At 42.3% G+C, this 18,936-nt stretch overlaps 1 protein-coding gene across 2 annotated transcripts in view; it reads left to right on the top strand.

The window, feature by feature from the left end:
- LOC125885931 (ras and Rab interactor 2-like) overlaps positions 1–18,936 on the top strand; it is a 48,860-nt gene that overhangs the window by 9,629 nt on the left and 20,295 nt on the right. For both annotated transcript variants that reach the window (XM_049571786.1, XM_049571787.1), the window contains exons 2-5: positions 2,661–2,814; positions 13,951–14,045; positions 14,302–14,500; positions 14,586–14,700. In XM_049571786.1, coding sequence (XP_049427743.1) covers positions 2,746–2,814; positions 13,951–14,045; positions 14,302–14,500; positions 14,586–14,700 — 478 coding nt within the window. In that variant the 5' untranslated portion in view covers positions 2,661–2,745. The remainder of the gene's footprint in view (positions 1–2,660; positions 2,815–13,950; positions 14,046–14,301; positions 14,501–14,585; positions 14,701–18,936) is intronic.

The following is an 18,936-nucleotide window of genomic DNA, read 5'->3' as shown; positions in this document are numbered from 1 at the left end:
GGACAGCACAGCCTCACTGCTAACATGACACCCACTGGGAGAAAATTAGGGTCCCACCATGAGTAGGCTTTAAAACTAAAATACCACAAAGCTTAATGAAGTCCTGCTGTCTGTCTGGTTTTATTACTATTATGTAAAACACAATGAAGTCTGTGTATGTATGTGAGCGGGGGGAGGTGTGTCACACTGGGTCTGTTGTTGACCTGGAGAACTTTTTAACTCGTGTTTACATGTCTGGATCTTTAACTACATCTGTAAATCTCTTATATTCTGGTTTGAACAGTTTTAATGTGTGAATATATGTGGACATGTGTGTTTACCTTATGAACAGTGTGCCTCTGTGCTGCAGTGGGTCCAGGAGGGAGGAGTGCATGCTCAGATGTATCTTTGTTTACTTGCAGCTGAGGCTCTCACACACAGAGACACACACAGTGATCCACGTGCATTTACTGAGGACAAACTTGTTACATTTGCTGAGAGTTTGATGTGATTGCAGTGTTTTGCCAGGGGTTAAGGGGGTGGAGGTTTTCAGGACATTCCCACAGTTGGTTTTGCCAAGTGGATCTGCTAATAGGAGCTGCCATGGTGAGAGGTCATCTTTACAATACCCAGCATGCTCTCTGGTTTGTCTGAGGCTCTGGTGTTTATGCACGTTGAAGCATTATTTACCTCGCTGTCAGAGTTTTCATTGGCACGGTCACTGGTGTCAGATCTTTTACAGAATCAACAGCAGAAGGACACAGAATCATCACTTGCTGATTTCTAGGAAATGTAATCAGTGGGAAAGTTTTTGTAAAGTTCAAGTTTTAATTTCTCCCTCGTTCTCTCCGGCCCTTAGTGTTGTTGGTTCTCTCACTTTCGCGTGTTTGTGGAAATGAAACCATCGCGCCAGACTATGAGACAATCAGGAAGTAGTATAGTCTCTCTATAGGTCACCAGATACGTCACAAAGTCAGCATGTATTTGACTTCAGTGACTTTAATGCAGCTTTTTAGGGCTGTAACAAACAAGTATTTTCATAATTGATTCATCTGTGATCCGTCATAATTGTAATTGTAATTATTCGGTCTATTAAATGTCAGAAAATGGTGAAAAAATGTCCATCAGGTCACAGAGCAGGTCTGCACACTGTAGGCTCCAAACAAATAGTTCATTTCTCTTTTCTTTTAAGGCAATGTTTCCATCTACAAGATCTTCCTCAGGCCAAAATGTCCATCACAAATGTTTTCAAGTTGCTTGTTTTGCGTGACCAACAATGCAAAACCTGGTAATATTCAAATTACAGTAATATAAAACGGAAGAAAAGCAGCAAATCGTACATTTGAAAAGCTGAAACCACAGAATGTTTGAGTGGTTAATGGCTGTCAGCTTTCGTCATGCGGAAGTCGGCGTGTTTTCATCCAAAGTGGTCTTGGCCATTGCAATATATGGCCATTTGATAAGTTGTTAATATGAAAATATTAATTAATGCATATTTTATTATTATTATTATTATTATTATTAATGATCATTTTGAGTGGATTTTTGGCAGGGTGGTTCATTAGTATCTTCTTCGTCCTCTTTTTTTTTTTCGAAGGACATGGAGTCCATGCCTGTCATATGTAATGTGCTATATAAATAAATGTAATTTCTTTCTATAGAAATTATACAGTAATGTCACCCAGACATTATTGCCCATTGTTTAGGGAGTCAAAAATGGAAGCCCATGTGTCAGGATTTATTGCTGAAGTTAAAATTTCACAAAATGGAGCTTTTATTTCATGACAATGGCACCACTGCAAATATAGCAGACATGACCCAATTATATTCTTTATGGTGCCTTGTTAAACACTCACCACGGTGGGCAGTTTGGAGTTTTACTGATGCTTCCATTTTGCTAAAAAATCCCCTGCGCTTAGAAGTAGTTTCACATTTGATTGTCTGAAATGGTGCTATCCTGACCCAGCCCTCTTTGTCAGTGTGCTTTTCTTTCCTCCCCCTCAGCCTGATGGTGGGGGGTGATAGTTTCCTTCCTGTTTGAGATGAAAGTGCATGTGGGGACTGATGGACAAATGGAGCATCCCCCTGGTTTGTGAGGACTGTGAACCTCTGCCAGGAGGGAAGGGCTGCCCTAACAGTGGCTAGAGAGAAAGGAGGAAGAGACAAATGGACACAGATAGAAGAATAGACAGAGAGTTAAACCGATACCCTAAAACCTTCTGTTATGGTGGGAAAGAAGGGCAGCTGTGCTGGAACTGAGGGCAAGATGGAAAATTAATTATGTATATATGAGGACATGGGAACAAAATATAGGAAAATGGGAGGGTAAAAATGTGAGAGAGGGAGGAAACAGGACAGACAGGTAATGAGAGGACAGAAGTACAGGCCAAAAATAAGCAGAGGATTGGAATGAGATAAAAAAGGATTGAGGCAATTATCTGTGATGAAGGAGTGAGGGAGAGGGGGAACAAACACAGAGGAGGCAGGAAAATGAAAGAAGAAGAGGTGAATGTGTAGAAAGCTAGACGAGAGAGTGGGGGGAGAGGAGAGAGCGTCACGATGAAAGCATTCTAGCAGACCAGACCAGCACCTCTGTAATACTGACTGTGGCCAAAGCAGGAATTTCCTCTGGTTGCACCACAGCTGAAGTGTCTGGACTGAGGCTTATTTTTGACCCACAGAGCTCCAGCCCCTGCTGACAACGTCCCAGACGTAAACACGCACCCAGACGTACCAGTTACCCAGTTCAGCGGACAGGAAGACAACATGGCCTCCTGCTCGATACCTGGGAATCCCCCCAGTGGCCTCACAGACAGGAGCGGCAGCTTCTTTAAGGTAAAGATGGATGGATGCATTGATGGATGGATGGCTTTGCCGGCTTTCAAAGATCACTTAAAAGCATAAAACGCATCACTTCCTGTGTACCAACTGTGTTTTTGTGGGAAAGGCTGATTCAGCACTTGTTGTTAAGAACAGGAAAAAACTCACAAACGTTTGGCATTGACATTAAACTGCCCCACAAAACCCAAACCTAGTGACTACACCTCTGGTCACAAGGTAGTTAAGATCAGAATCTGACTTTCTGACGTATGTTTTACCACATAAACAAATGTGTCATTTACAAAAACATAAACAGCATGTAGAACTTTGATTTAAAGTAGCTGTTGAGATAGCCACACCTAGCTTTGGCTAAAGTTAAAGGTTAGGGATGTCCCGATCAAGTTTTTGCCCCCTATCCCGATTTGAGTCAATAATATTGAGTCCTGATCTGACCTTTCTATTTTACCAGACAATGCAGCTGCACATTGCACACTAAAGTACATCAGGGTTATTCAAATCAAATATGCTTGACAACTGAATAGCTCTAAAGTGTACAGAGAAAAAAACTCCACATCCAAGCTGTACTTTATTGTATTTATCTTTTTTTTTTTTACAAAATTAGTAAAAAGATATAAAATAACAAACCCACTCTTTAATCTTTTTGGCCTTGTTGTCTCGAGGGAATGTCTCTGTCCCTTTAAGAGACTGTTCTCGTATTTGTTGTTTTGGTGCAGCCTTTGTATGATTAAGTTGAACAAACTGTGTTCCGCTTCTAGTTTATTTTCGTCATTTGTACTTTTTTGCGCAGATTAGGCTACATTAAAGAATTACTCTTATTGGCTTTTTGCTCCTGGAGCTTTGTTGCTCTTTACAGTGTCGTAGTGAGTGCGGTTGTCATTGGTTCTACACTGTGGGCGTGATGATTGCACAATAAGCACAAGATACTCTCACACTGAGCCTAAATGAAATGAATGCTAATAATTTTGTGAAAAAACATAAATAATCAGTCTCATACTGTGTTTTGGCTGACATTTATGGAGTGTGGTGTTTTGCCACAGGCGGGGCTCAGCCCCTGCTCTTACACACATGGGAGCTCAGTACAGTGGAGGAGAAAAGGAGAGCCTTGAGTTGGAGACGGCTGCACTCCACATGTCTCTGCATGAAAGCTTTGCGAGACAACTGACGTAAAACAAAAGATCTGTCCCTTTATGTAACTCAGTACAGCTGATCCCGATCGGTTAAAAATGCCTTGATTGGCACTAGGGCTGCCCCCTAATAGTCGACCAAGTGTTAGTCGACCAGAAAAGCCATTAGTTGGCAAAATTTCATGGGTCGCTTAGTTGCAGAAAAAAACAAACAAACGTGACACTCTATTAGGAACTGCGCCTTGCCAAAAATAAATCGAAACCTATATGACTGGATCATGTAGGAATTTAATTTGAAAGGACAGACACAGGAAGTGTCCACGCTCAGCAGTCAGACGGGAGTCACGTTAATTTCCAGGGCTGGTACCTGCGGTTATTCCACAGGCTAGTTAATAACATGTCGGGCAGGAAATCCAAAGTGTGGGATCATTTTGAAAAGGTGAAGGACGAACCCAAGGTGATATGTAAACTCATCTTCATTGGTCGACTACAAACATGACGTTTCATCTGAAACATGGAAGTAGCTACATGCCCATTAGCCACTTAGCACAATCATTACTGCTTTGCCGACAGTGTCATTAACAGGCGGCTCGCTCAGTGTGTGACGTGCACTTGTAGATAAAATATAGGCCTATATTAATGAAGGTTCATTAGTACGGTTTTGTATTTCTCTGTAATGTAGCACAGTGTTAACAATGTTACTGATACTATTCTTTCTCACACCTTCAACTCAAACCATTGTGTTGCCCCACCCACAATATATCATTTAATAATTAAATTAATATCATAAACATGCTGGCAACCAACTAATGGCCTTAAATGATGACCAATGGTCGACTGGGAAAATTCTTAGTCGGGGGCAGCCCTAGCGTTTTCTATTATAAATATTAACAAATGATAATCAGACCCATAACACCTTAATTTTGTTCAGATTTCAGTAGCTGCCTCTGCCTTTATCATGTCTCAGGGAGTATAGTTTTTATTATTATTATTTTTTTTTTGTAAAGTTCCTATGATACTGTACAGTACATTTAAATTATAAAAATGACAGTTTGTTTCATGTCTCTCAGGAACCATTTCTTGTTCATTTATAAGAGAATTGATGGATTTATCCACTCAGGGACTATTTCACCCTGTTGAGTAGCTTCAGATTCTCACATTATTAGTTCTCTCCCTCACATTTTCAGGAAATATAATATAGTATTGATTGATGAAACATAAAAGTGGAGTTGCCTGTCGACAGTTTCCCTTCTCTTTCTGCCATATATTGAAGGAGAGCTGGAAGTGAAGAATGCCAGCTGCACTTGTTGGCAGCCTGACAAACACACTCACAGGAGTAATAAAACTCCCTCTCTGTCTCAGCGGCTCTCTGCCCTCTCTCCCTCTTTCATCTCCATCTCTTCCCTGCTTCTTTTGGGTCTCTTGTTTTCTTTCTCTTTCACAATATGAACAACACACACTCACACATGTTGTCATGCCAGCTGCTCAACACCCCTCACCCACACACACCAAAATAACACTTTTTTTTCATGCAGTTTCATTTAAACACTCTGCTGCCCTATTTCTGGATAACAGTCTATTTCTGTGGAAATAATGAGCTACATCTGTTTCCTCTCTGCTGCGGCCGCTGTCTGAATCAGCCTTTTTTATCAGTCATGTCCTGCCAGGTATAAATAATATATACATACCATGACCTATGTACGTTACAGTGTGAGCTGTGGTCACTGTTGCCCTGTGTGGGGCAGCTTACTGGTAATAAGGTAGACTGTTCTTCCCCTGGAAAACCCAGTTTCAGCCTGTGTGATGGTTAGCGTCCACTCTGAGGAAGTATTCTTGTGCAACACACTAAACTTACGTAAGCTCTAAATTTGACCTCCCGGGTGCTTACTGTAAGATTCTCCTCTTTTATCAAAGCTTTTCAAGTTGCTTTCATTTCTGTCATTTAGCAGCAGATAAACAGAAACCATCATAGCTCCTACAGGGTTCGATAACAGCGGCCAGTCTCACTACGTCATATTATTCCATTATTGCAATCACAAAACATCTAAACACCATCAGTGTAAAGTGTTTGCCAAACGTAGGAGCAACTACTATGTGTTCTGCTGCATGGCTTGCCTCATATCGCTGAAGTCAGAGGGTCTGGTGGATGTTATGCCTCCATGCTGCTGATAGCCTTGGCCGAAACCATTATGTTTTCAGGTTATAGGTCCCTATGTCCGTCTGTCCCCTTCTTGCCAACAAGCTATCAGAATCAGAAAAACTTTATTGTCCATTGCAAAGCAGTGGAATTTCGTCTTTGACGTGGCTCACAGAATAAATAAGACACAGGTTAAAAAAAGACATAAAAGACATAAAAAACAGTGTAGTATAAAGATCACACAGACAACTAAGAACACTTGCTAAAGGTGAGTCAATTACGATTTATTGATAATGTTGATTGCTGTTGGAATGAATGATTTCTTTACTATGGTTGTCTCGAGAACACCTGGAGGAAATTTCTTTGAAGTTGGCCCAAATTGGATTCAACAATGAACTAGTTAGATTTTGGTGGTCAAAGGTCAAGGTCACTGTGACCTTGCATCTGTCTCATAAAAAAGATATCTGAGGAACACCTTGAGAGAAGTTCTTCAAATTTGGCACAAACGTCCACTTGGACTCAAGGATGAACTGATTAGAATTAGGTGGTCAAAGGTCTCAAAAAACATGTTTTTGGCCATAACTCAAGATGTCACACGCCGATTATGACAAAATTTCTCTGGCATAACTAATAGGATAAAATAATGAAGTGATGAAAACAGGCTAACAGAGATCTGTATGGGTACATGAGACCCTAATATAGAGGGTTGGTCATGGAGAGTTCCACCAGTTGGTCCTCCATTCTTTACCAAGTGTAAACGTGTTGTTGTGACCACCACAGATCATCTGATTGGACAGTGGGAAAAGAGATGACGAAAAAAGAGATGATGTGGGGTGTTTTTCCGCTCTGAGTTGTAGTTCCTTCAACTGGAGGGGTTCAGAGCGCTCTGGCAAAAACGTCAGGTGCCTAGAGCGCAGAAACACAAGGCACATCGCAACGCAAAAACAGTGAGTAAAGAGCTTAATTCTCATTAAAAACAATTACAAAAAGTCGCCTCCAGCTGCTAAAATGCTTTCTGTGTGTTTGGGGCCCAAATGTTGGAGCACCCGGTAGCTTACTGGGTAGAGCATGCCCCATTAAGGACAAGTCCAGTGATATTTCATGACTCTCAGAGTTATGATTATAGTTGCTTAACCTCCTGGCCCATGTCTTGTTAAGTGAATTCAGATCTTGGGAACACCTTTGTCAGGTTCCCATTATATGATATATAGAGCTGAGGAGCTTAAGACTCTGGGAACATAGGACTCTTTGTCATGTTTCCATTATGTGTTATATAAAGTTGGGGAAACATGGGACCCTGTGACCAGAGGAATAATCCTATTCATCCCTCCCTCATGACTAATCTGGATTATATAGGCACAAATGAGTACCCACATACGTAAAGCAACCACTGCCTTGTTAATTGCAAGGACATATAGATGTGGACAAGAGATCTAATTTTAGAGTGAAATCTTGCTCTGCTATAAAATGATGGCAAGCAAGGGACCTAAAGCTTTTAATGCCCGCTGCGCCTCAGTCAAAGGTTAGAGCGTTCACCTGGCTGCAGCTTCTTACTTCATTCAGGTTGTTTGACAAATGAAGTGTTACGCACAGATGAATAAATGAAACCACTTTCTAAGCTAAAAAAAGACAGACCCGGACCAGGATCAACAGTGAACTAAGTAACTAACACTTAAAGTTGTCTCGCTTTTAATTTCCTTTGCAGTTTTTTTCCGTCCTCACTAACCCTGTGAAAGCGCTCTGTGTATGCGTCTGTGTGTCAAAACCAAACACATAGTTTCCCATTGACTCCATCCATGGCTTTAACAGCAGGCCATGCAGAGAATCACTTACCTCTACACACACACACACACACACACACACACACACACACACACATATTCACAATATTAAAGGGCTGAATAAATAAACCCTCTGGTGTGTGTCTATGCGTGAGACCTGCCTCTCTGCTTCGGTTTGTCTTCCTCTGTGTCCCTGTGTTATGCAGAGTGAATCCAATCAATAAAGAAGTGGAAGAGGTTCATAAGAGTCAATGAAGCACAGACTTGTCGTTGAGTGCTTTCCTGGATGTCCGTCATTTTCCTCTTGAAGTCATCAGCGCTCCATGAGGCACTCTGCCCAGAGGCCGTCACTCAGCAACTCTCATCTTCACTGATCTTGATTTTAAAACTCAAGAATTTCCGATGTCTTCCTCTCTGGCTCTTTCCCACATTTTCATTCACAGAATTCTCTCAACAGAGGGTTATAACCATGTGTCGGCTTCATCCATGGCCAGAGTAATAACCCTTTATGGGGCAAAAATTAGCTCCCACTCTGTGCACCCTTGTGTATAAAAATTCTGTGCTGGAATTGAAGTCCTGCAGTGACGTTGCCATCCTCCTGTGGCAACAAATGCCACAATAAATGTAGTTGTACTGGGTTATGAATCAGTTTCTGGACAGGGCCTTTGACCACCTGTTTGATCGGAGCTTTAAAGGTATACTATGCAGGAATTGTCAGCTAATGTTTGTAAACAGTATTGCCAGTGAAGGTGAAAGCCAATCCCAGTTCAGTCAGGACCATTTTAAGCTGAAAACAGCCGCAGCACAGCACAGGTGGTGCCACTATAGCACACACAGGATGCGTCACACTGCAGCTTGTCAACAGACAACCACGAAAAGTTATTACTACTCTTACTCTAAGATTTATTCTTATTTCACCTGTGCATTAGCTTAAAATCATGTGTGGAGAGCCCCTAATTAAACTTGAGCCGATCTCCAGAGCCAGGCGGTGTCTTTTTGGCCATTGTCTTTATAATAAAGGGATTGTGGGTCATTTAGCTGGGGATATTTCTCAACCTCAACGAGTCTCTCCTCATCCATTCTTCGTCACACATAAGACAGCAACAGCTACAGAGTTCTCTTTATTCATCCATGTATTATCAAGTTATTATTGAATAGCATAGTCAGATTTAAAGCGACAGTTCACCCCAAAGTCAAATATGCATATTTTTCCTCCAACCTGTAGTGCTGTTTATCAGTCTAGATTGTTTTGATGTGAGTTGCAGAGTGTTGGAGATATCAGCTGTAGAGATGTCTGCCTTCTCTACTATATAATGGAGCTAGATGGCACTCAGCTTGTGATGCTCAAAACGCCAAAAACATACATTTGAAAAACTCCACCAGCAATGTCTCTTTCCAGAAATAATGACATGGTTACTCAGGAAAATCCACAGACCTTGTTGTGAATAGTTTCATGTAGGAAGTGGTCTCTTTCTGCTGAACTACACCTCTGAACCGTATCACTACACAGAGGGAAGCGTGCATCTACTGCTGAAAGATCAGATAACAAAGCAGAACCTTTGGGGCCTGTATCATGACGGATGATCCTGTGCTTTACTAGTGCATGTTCTCACACAAATGTTCAGTTCATGAGATTATTACAAACATGGTGACACACGGTGAACCTAGGGTTGGTGAGGGTCGTTACCAGTTTTGCCTGTTCAGTAATGCAGCCTTGCCTTGGTCTGTAATCCAGCTGCGTGAATTTCAGTATGTATGTGAGCAGTGTCAAAAGGCCTTAAAAAGTATTAAATTGTCTTAAGGTCAGATTGGATGGATCTTAAATGTTTTTTAGTCACATTACCGCGATAGATTCAGGTGTTGGCGCTACACATGACACCCTCTGCGGGATCCTTCCGCAGGTTCATTTACAGAAGCCTTGTCACGACTCTTCGTCCGCTAGACAGTACAGTTTGATCGTCTTTTCTTTTCTTTCTGATTGTCTGTGACGGGACCCCGGAGGGACTGATCCGAGGACCTCACTAAACCATCCAGTTGGTAGTAGTGACAGTCTGTGTGTACAAAGGGCAGGGACTTAAGCAAGGCAAGCATATGACCCACAATTACTGGGAATTTCTTGTTCATGCAATCAAATAACTGCAATCCCCAGTCCCACCGCACGCCACCCTATGTTTATTTTGAACTGACATAAGTGTGTTCACTTGGAAAAAATATACTTTCACTCTTGGTGTGTATTTCCATCGCAAGTTTGGTCTGAAATTTAATTGACAGTGATATTAAAATTGTATTAGAAAGTCCTACATTTAAGTTGTGTATATCTGTAGACACCCGGGTAGCACGTTGTAACCCAGAAACTAATGTCTGTTAGCAGCTTGTAGGATCCTTGTAGTTTAAACTGACACTTCGGCTGTTAGTAGCATCTAGTCTGAGGGTTCTCACTGGTTTTAATATGCAATTTGACACGTTGCTGTGTGAGAATGCCGGCAGTCTCTCTAGTCGTCTGGGCTCTAATAGCCATCCCTGTCTGTCTTCACCAGGGCTCAAAATGAGCATCCCCAGTCTGTGTCTGAACTGTACATTTTTCAGTGCTCCTGTTACACTGCAGCTAACTTGTCGACTCATGTTGTATAATAGAGTTTTGACCTGACGCAAAGCTGAGGGAGTCTGAGGCTTGAACAGAGCTGGCTCCACTTAGTCCTGCGAGGGGGGAATTAGAGGGACCTGTGGTAACTGTGGTCTGGCCTGGAGCCCGGCTGGTGGAGGAAAGTTTGGAAAAGGATGCCTCCTACTGGGTGAAATGCGTAATGGACGCATGGCTCCAGGTGCAGGGCCTTCTCAGTTATAGTGGTATTTCTGTGTAATGCTTTGTGTTTGCACTATATGGATGGAGTTTCCACATCAAAACAAGTCTGATAATATGACGGCGATTTTCCATGTATAGTTGGTGTTGACATACTTTCCCTTGATTGCCTTAAAATATCTGGTCCTCATTACGTGGTGCTCTGTGGCCAGATGCAACAGCATAATACTTAAACAGGCCCGATGAAGCCATCTTGTTTGCACAGTTTGACCCAGATCATCAGCATAAAGCATCCAAATTTCAACATCTGCTTGGATGGTTGAGGAGGCTCTGAATCCCTGGGAGTGTTTTAAAATGTGGAATGAGGGAATGTGGAAAAGGCTGAAAAAAACAAAACAACATGAAAGCAATTAGCTGCTAGAAGTCTTCGTGCAACTGAGCAGTTTTTCAGCTCTGTTTTTAAGGAGTCATTTTGGAGAGTGGATTGCATATAACCGTGCTGATTAAGGATTCACATATGTTTCAGTACTCTATACAAGAAGTGCTCAAACTGTGAGTGGGAGAGTTGGAGGGCGGCTGCGAAGCTGGGGAGGCAAATATGCCGCATGAGGTGAAAGGGACAGGTCCATGCAGATGTACTAAAAACAACAGGAAGTTAGTTATTGTTTGTATATTTGTTTGAGCCCACTGATTTGGCACAAGAGTCATTAGTTCCAGCAGCAGCAGAGGGTGGGACACGCTGCTCATGGAGGCAGTTAAATTGATGCAATTTGTGTCAAAATCACAGTCTTCCTCTAACTCAGTCAAACCTGAGCACGTAGTATTTTCAGATTCAGATGACTCACACCTCCCAGGTCATTATATTCTTGGAAAAGTTATGAAATTAGAAAAATAGTTTTCCAGGCCTGACAATGGATCCGAATGAACAAAATGTTTTGGAAAAGCTTTGAGTATGCATTGTTTTGGCTATTGTTTAAAATATGTTCATAAAAATCCTAAAACATTTCTAATGTCATGGGAAGTACTTTGCTGTGTTACATGAACGTTAAAATGTCACTATATCTTGTGATCCATATTGGCATATGCAAGTTGGAAAAATTAGCAAGCAATAGCAGTTTGTTTATTTGCAAATGCCTGAAAAGTGTGTGTTTAACAATGCATGGCTTTCAAACAAAAGAATATCAGTTCAGTTTAGGACTAGAGGTTAGAATCCCTTGATGCACATATTTGAGACTATGAGTGAGAGTAATAGTGCTGTCTGGGGGTTTCCAAGTGGGAGCCAAAGGGTTAAGGGCAGATGGATAGAAAAGTAGGAAAGCACAAAGGTAGATAGAAAAGTGAGTAGCATAGGGAAGGCAGAGCCAAGGAGAGACGTCTGTGCAGACTGAGAGAAGAAACTAACAGGAGAAAAACTTACCTAACTTTAATCGAGGTGGAGTTTAACGGGATGATTGTTGTTGACCTACTTGTGATTGAGAGTGGAAGTTGGAGCCATTCAGGGGGAGGGGGTGGGGGTTTAGGGAGGGTAAAAGCTTTTTTGGGGTCACCAGATGGGTACCGTCCTTCACTGGTGTTTCGATGATAGGCCAACAACATCTCCAGAGGGCTCAACGGCATCATTTGGTATCCCAGGTGCCCTTCCCCCTCTGCTTTTACTCCTTCGAACTCTGATGTTGTTAGTGGTATTTCGTGGCCCAAGTGGCCTGAAATTCCCATTTCTTTAAGCAGCCTAGTAGTTGACTTGCCTGCAAAGTGATTGCAGCCCACTCCAACTGGGCAAACCTTTGCTTTCCAGCTGCGTTGCTTAGCGTCGGCTGCCAGCTTGGTGTACTTAAGGGTCTTGCACTCCCAGGGTACAGAGCTCAATGAGGTAGATGAGGTGCAGTGAAAAAGGCGAAAGCACAGCATCTGGTCTGAGGTTAGTACAGGCGTGGTTCAAGAGAGGCAGACCCTAGCTGGCTGGATGTAGGCTCTGCATCAAAACTCTTTACGTTGGCAACCTGGAGGAAATGGTTCTGGTCTGCCATACTGAAGGGAAAAAACAACCAAAAAGCTGATAAGCTGAAGACACCCATGTGGATAATTCAGCCTCTAGTAAAAACCTCCTCAACAATGAACACTGAAAGAATTCTAATCAGCTGAAGTTTCAGCTGCTTGCAATATGCAATCCTCACCACTAGATGCCACTAACTTCCTCCAAATCTTGCACACTGCTCCTCTAAATGAAGTCATGAAAATGGGGTGTTATATTGTGAAAAATTTTGAGAAAGTTTTGAGAATTCATTGGTTAGAAATGTGCTGAAACCCTGGATGTCATTGTCTCCAATGCATCCAAATTACCCAAGAATCATCATGTTTTTACCTTTTTCTGCAGTATCAAAATAATCCAGTGATTTTTTTTTTTTGTTCACCCATGGATATTTTGTGAACAAGAACTGTTAAAAGTTATTTCGGCATTTTGTTAATTAATGGCGCCAATTTGCCAAAATGTAAACAAGTATAGGAAAAAAAAAAAGGTGTAGCCCACAGCTAACAAACTGACCCCATGCCATACTTCCTGTTCATGGTCTACTTTTATTCCACAAACAGAAATGAATGTCAAGGCCATTGGGCAGCCAACCACAAGAGTTTCTGGTATGCTTTGTGAGGTTGGTATCAAAGATTGTGAAACACATTCCAGATCAGTTTCAGTCCTCAAATAGTTGTGGGCCAAAAGTAAATACAGTTAGTTCAAAGATCCAGCGCTGTCATGATTAGACGTACTGTCATTTCAGCTGTCTGCTCTGATGACTAATTAGTGCTACATGACAGTCCTTATCTCTGTCAGCCTGGAAACAGTCCCGCCTGACATGGGAGATACAATCTGTCAAGCCTTCCTGTCCAGATTTATACAGATGTTTACACGCAGCTGTGCTGTTTATAACAGAAATTGCATCTTCAGTCAGGACACATTGGGCAAAGAGTTGAGTGAGGATCTCTGCAGCTCGAAGGAATATTTAGTTTCACTCTGGATGTTGATGTGGGTCTTTTTTCTTGTTTTTTTTTGACAATGCTTTGTCTCCACGTTTCCTGCGTATAGGAAATAAGTCTTACACACAGGAAAAATGACTCACGGTTATCCTGCCCCTTTGTTCTCAACGTGACCAGCACAGTCCCTCTGTCTCCCAGTCTCTATTTCCCAAGTTTTGTTTGAGCAATGCTGTCGGTTTCATTTACTGCTGTTCCCCCTCCTCTTCTCCTACTTATATTCCCTCATCAGTCAAAGTCTCTTATTCTGTCTTCTGCCAGCTGATTGACACATTTGCGTTGGAGATCGGGGAGCTGAAGAGAGAGATGGTCCAGACCTCTCCTGCAGTTGACAGGGAACCTGTGGATCTACAGGGGTAAGACTGTTTTCTGCACATCTTCTTATCTTCAAAACATTCATCAACCTGACCACTCTTGTTTTTATTTCCTGTAATCTCTGGAAATATTATCTTAATGAGGCATGATGCGTGTTGCAGCATGTTGTGCATTGTTTTGTATTCTGTTAAATTCCTTCAACAGTATTTGTAAATGCCTCTGCACACATTGCTGCTCATTTTCACCAGCAGATGGCAAAAGTGTTTGACTCTCTGTCTCTCTGTGTTTCTCTGCCAGGCTGGAGAGTGAAGTGAGTGGTGTTTACCTGCAGTCCCCCCAGTGTGGTGGGGTGGGGGGCGAAAGGGATTCTGGTTACGACTCCTTGCGAAGACGTATGAGTGTGTTGGACAGGCTGACTCAAACTCACCCGGTGTGGCTACTGCTGGCAGTCAGTGAAGAGGAGGCCAGTCGCATCTTGCTCAAACAGCCACTTGGGGTGAGGGATTAACATACAAATGTCAATGTGTCATGTGTCATATGTAGGATATATATGTGTCATGACTTCTGGTTCTGTGGTGCAGGTGTTCTTGGTCAGGAAGTCAACCGCTCTGCAGAGAAAAGTTCTGTCTGTGCGTCTGAAAGAAGATCAGTCAGGGACTCCCATCAGCCACTTCCCTGTCAGAGAAAGCCAGTACAGTAAGTGACATGTTTGTTTTAAAGAAGTAGATGATGAATGTAGAAGATAGTCTTTTCATAATACTGGGCTGTCTATGCAGTAGAAAGATGCAAATACTTTTGAAAGTGGTGCTAGATGAGGTAGAAGACCTACAACTCAGGAATGCAGTGTGCCGCATTGTACCAATACATGCTCCTGCTGGTGGGTGACGTATTGCGAGTTTGTCTGTTTAGACCTAAACACACTAAACAAAATGGGGGCTGGCTGGTAACAAACAATCTCGAATTACATTTTAACAGTAAGCTAAAATATGTTTCTGAAAACATATGAGGTAAGAAGTCACAATGTGGCAACAGAGTCTTGGTTTATATTTGATCAGCACTGCTTAGTTTTACATTACATTACATTACATTTTACAACACAGGAAACAGTATGCTGCCCTCTCCTTGTTCACAAACTCTTGTATTACAGCCAAATAGTGCACTAAAATGTGTTTCTGAAGACATTTTAGGTAAGGGTGACACAAAATGCGTCATCCAGCAGATTTGAGCTGAGTGATGAGCAGGGAGATTAGGGCACTGGTAAAGTGGAGGGAAGTTTATCACACTTCTTTTACACATACAACATTACCAAAGTTGTTGTGATGCAAAGCTGGTTGAAAATCAGCGAGTATCCCTTTAAGTGACTGTACTTGCAGTGCTGGGTGGTTTAGTGCTCAGCATCAGGATATAATAAATACTAGAGTTAGTGTCAAATAGATTGAAGATCACAGATAATCCCAAACTGACTTTCGGATTATCTGAGCAGCTCTGTCAGTCTTTGGTGTTTGCTATGCAGTGTGGCACTGGACAGAATATGTTCAATGAGCCACAGTTTAAGTAGTGTTTTTTTTTTTTTTTTTGTAAAGATAAATTCATGTTGAATCAGAAGCTGTAACATGTTAGATCAGAGGTAGGCAACCTGCAGCTCCGCGGCAGCATGTGGGTCTCTAGCCCCTCTCCAGTGGTGCTCTGTGGCTCTTACACAAATTACATGAAAGTGAATGACGGTTATTTTTTAACATTTCAGTTTTCATTCATCATTGTTGTAGGTCATAAGTGATTCTTAGATTCTTCACTTGCTAAATGTTCAGCCTGTACACCAAATTTAAAAAATACTTTTACATTTTGTCAAATAAAGTGTGTCATACATCTACGGCCTGGCACTTTATTCTCGTAAATTGTCTGAACCTCAGTAGCAGTGGCTAGTCTTGAGTCTAGCTAAGCTTGCTTTGGAATCCAAATCCAAAAAGTCTCAGAGTAAAATAAAGAATCTGATGCAGTGCATGGACAGATTCATTTGCTTTCACCACTAACTCTTCAAAGTTTGAGCACCAAACAATCATAAATAGCCCATTGCAGAGAAGCTACTTTTTTGGGCGGTTAATGATGGCTCATTTAGACCTATAGGTAGTGTTGATAGCCTAATTTTGTCTGTGTTACCTTCATTAAATTGCTCAAATATGTTTTTCTCTGGCTAACAAGGGCTTTTTTGATAGAATATTTTGCCGACCCGTGGCTCAGGTGGATCAGAGAGCACAAATTTTGGTCTTTCAGTTTCCTTTGGTCCCCCGATGATGTCTTTAAAGAGTTAAAGAGTTAAAGATGTAATTTCCTGTCCGCCCCCGCATATTGTGCACTAAGATAAACCCATACGGGAGAGTGTGTGACCGGAGGGATGTCACTTTTCCCCTATTGTGTGTGTGTGTGTGTGTGTGTGTGTGTGTGTGCGCGCGCGCGTACGTACTAGGTCTGCACATCACAATATGCCCGAAATGCAACTCACATTGCAATCACAGCGTCTGTAAAAGTAATTGCAATATGATTTTTTTGAGTATGGTGCAGTCCTAGTGTGTAAGCATGCCAGTGTGGGGCTTTTAAAGGCTTCTCTCTAAGTTTCTATAAATTAGCTGCTCTATTAGTGCGACTGTCCCACGACAATGCTGCTGTAAAGTGATGAAATGTTGATCTGCTGATGTAATGTGGCTGCAGGACCCCCTCCCTCGCTCTTCTGACTTCTCTGTGCGTAGGAAAGTTTTGCTGATAAGGCATTTATCTTCAGTAAATGTCTGCTCACATTCGGTCATGGTCACATGTTTGTACTGCCTCAAGAGTCACGTTGAACAGGTGACATAGTGTAGCTAGCTGTGTGTACGTGTGGGTTTAGTAACACTTGACGTGCTAGTAAAATAACTAGTGGTTAACAGTATTACATGTAAACTGTGCTTATAAGCTTACAGTAATTAGTCATATGCAGAAATGCTGTGTTTCAGTGCTGGGAATTAGTCATGGAGCTGTGACAGTGCCAAAGTGTGATGACACACCAGCTGTGGATTTTCCCTGCTGAAATGACAGCACACATGGGAGGAAGGGAGGGAGGGAGAAGTAAGGGAGGGAGAGGAGTGCCTTTGGCCTGGTCTGGCCTTTAGATGTGGGTCAGCTGCTCTCCAGTTGGCCTCTCATACTGACTGCTGTGTTGAGTTAGCTTTGTGCACGAACGGTTTGAACTTAACTTTTAAACAATGCTTTCATGGCAAAGCACAATTCACCAGTCCTCTTTTGTCACACTTCTCATTGAAGTCTTATATTAAAATCAAATCACGTCTCCTTCATGTAAAGTAAAATATGATGTGTGCTTATCAGCTAGCACAAAGCAATTTCAACCAATGATATCACAGCATCCACCCATCAATCAATCTGCAACTTTTAGCCACACAGAGCTAAGATTAAGTTAGTCAGCCAGCACAGCATGCTACATCGGTGTATCTTTGTTTCCCCAAAATACCACGGTTAAGGGCAGCTGACTAGAATTTATTACCTTTAAGGAAAATGTGACAGCTCCAGATTATGCACAAGGCTTTTTACAGTGGACTGCTTCAGAAACCGGAGCATACCATGAGCTTTGTCTCGCTCTCCTTGACGGATAATACTATGCCATCAGTGTCAGTGTTGGAGGCTTACTGTTACGACATGCCGGCTTTTCAACAATCAAGTCAAATTTTGTCCAATGTTAAATTCTGCCTGGATATGCTGTCTTTATCTGGAACTTCTGTATGATACTGAAGGTAGATACTCTCAAAATGACATTTCACCTGGACTTTAACATGTCCAGCGGTGCCTAAATATTACATCTTGAGGTTAGATGTTGTCTTTGTGGAGAGCACACTAGCTCACCTGGTAGAGCAGGCACCCCATATACTAAAGGCTGTGTCATTACCGCATTGGCCAGGCGCTTGATTCCAACCATCTACCCTTTCCTCGTTTGCGCGTGGAAGGGCAGAGAGGTGTGCTTTCTCTGCCATAGGCTTTCCACATAGGTGTGTTGAGGGGCGGAGAGGTGTGCTCTCTCTGCCTTAAAGTTTCTTTATGCTTCTGCGTACACTCGTCTATGTTGCTATGCAATTCCCCGCCAAAGTGCTTGGGGGCGCGGTGTTCTTTTATATACCTACCTAGACTCTGTGACGTCTATGGTCGTTGCTCGTTCATTGTTTGTCTATCTTCCGGCTTTGCTCTAGTCACAGTGAAGATGGCAACCGAGAGAGAAAGACTGTTGCTGGAGCTCGAAATGATCGACATTGAACAACAACTGCTCTTATTACACATGTTGCGACGACGATGAAGAGAGAGACGACTGCGCCAATGGTCTGTACGCCCGTTGAATGGCTCGAGGCAGTGTCGTGGTACTGCAGCAGGAAGTGAAACCTTGCGAAATGCCGGAAATGATGTCGGTTGAAGGACCAAGGGACGCAACGCCTCTGCAAAGCCCTCTGCATCGTAGGTATGCAGAGGTATAAACCTTGCTTTAGGCTTTCTGTGTAGGCCTAGGAAAGGCAGAGAGGCCCCAGAACAGAGCCATACCTCCAAATATAATACTGAAAGTGGAAATAAAGTTTTTCTTTTGGCTAAAGTGAACTAATTTTTTTAGTGAAGGTTGTCGTCCCCTTGTATAGACACTAAAAAAACAACAAACGTCAACCCTCTGGTGCGCTGAAAGAAAAGTCAGGGCATCACCAAAGTAATTATAGGGTTTATCCTCTGAGGACCATGAACATCTGTGCAAAATTTCTCATAAATCCATCAGGTGTATGAGATCCTTTAGTCTGGACCAGACAGAAGGATCAGCCAACCAAAAGTGTCATCCATAAATCCACACTGCTAACGTGGCTAAAAAACCACCCTGGTCAATGACGTCGTCTACTCTAGTCATCATACAGATGT

Source organism: Epinephelus fuscoguttatus, linkage group LG3 (assembly GCF_011397635.1).
Source record: "Epinephelus fuscoguttatus linkage group LG3, E.fuscoguttatus.final_Chr_v1".
Classification (NCBI taxonomy): Eukaryota; Metazoa; Chordata; class Actinopteri; order Perciformes; family Serranidae; genus Epinephelus; species Epinephelus fuscoguttatus.
The sequence above is the reverse complement of the archived record's forward strand: the minus strand, read 5'-3'. Positions and strand labels throughout refer to the sequence as shown.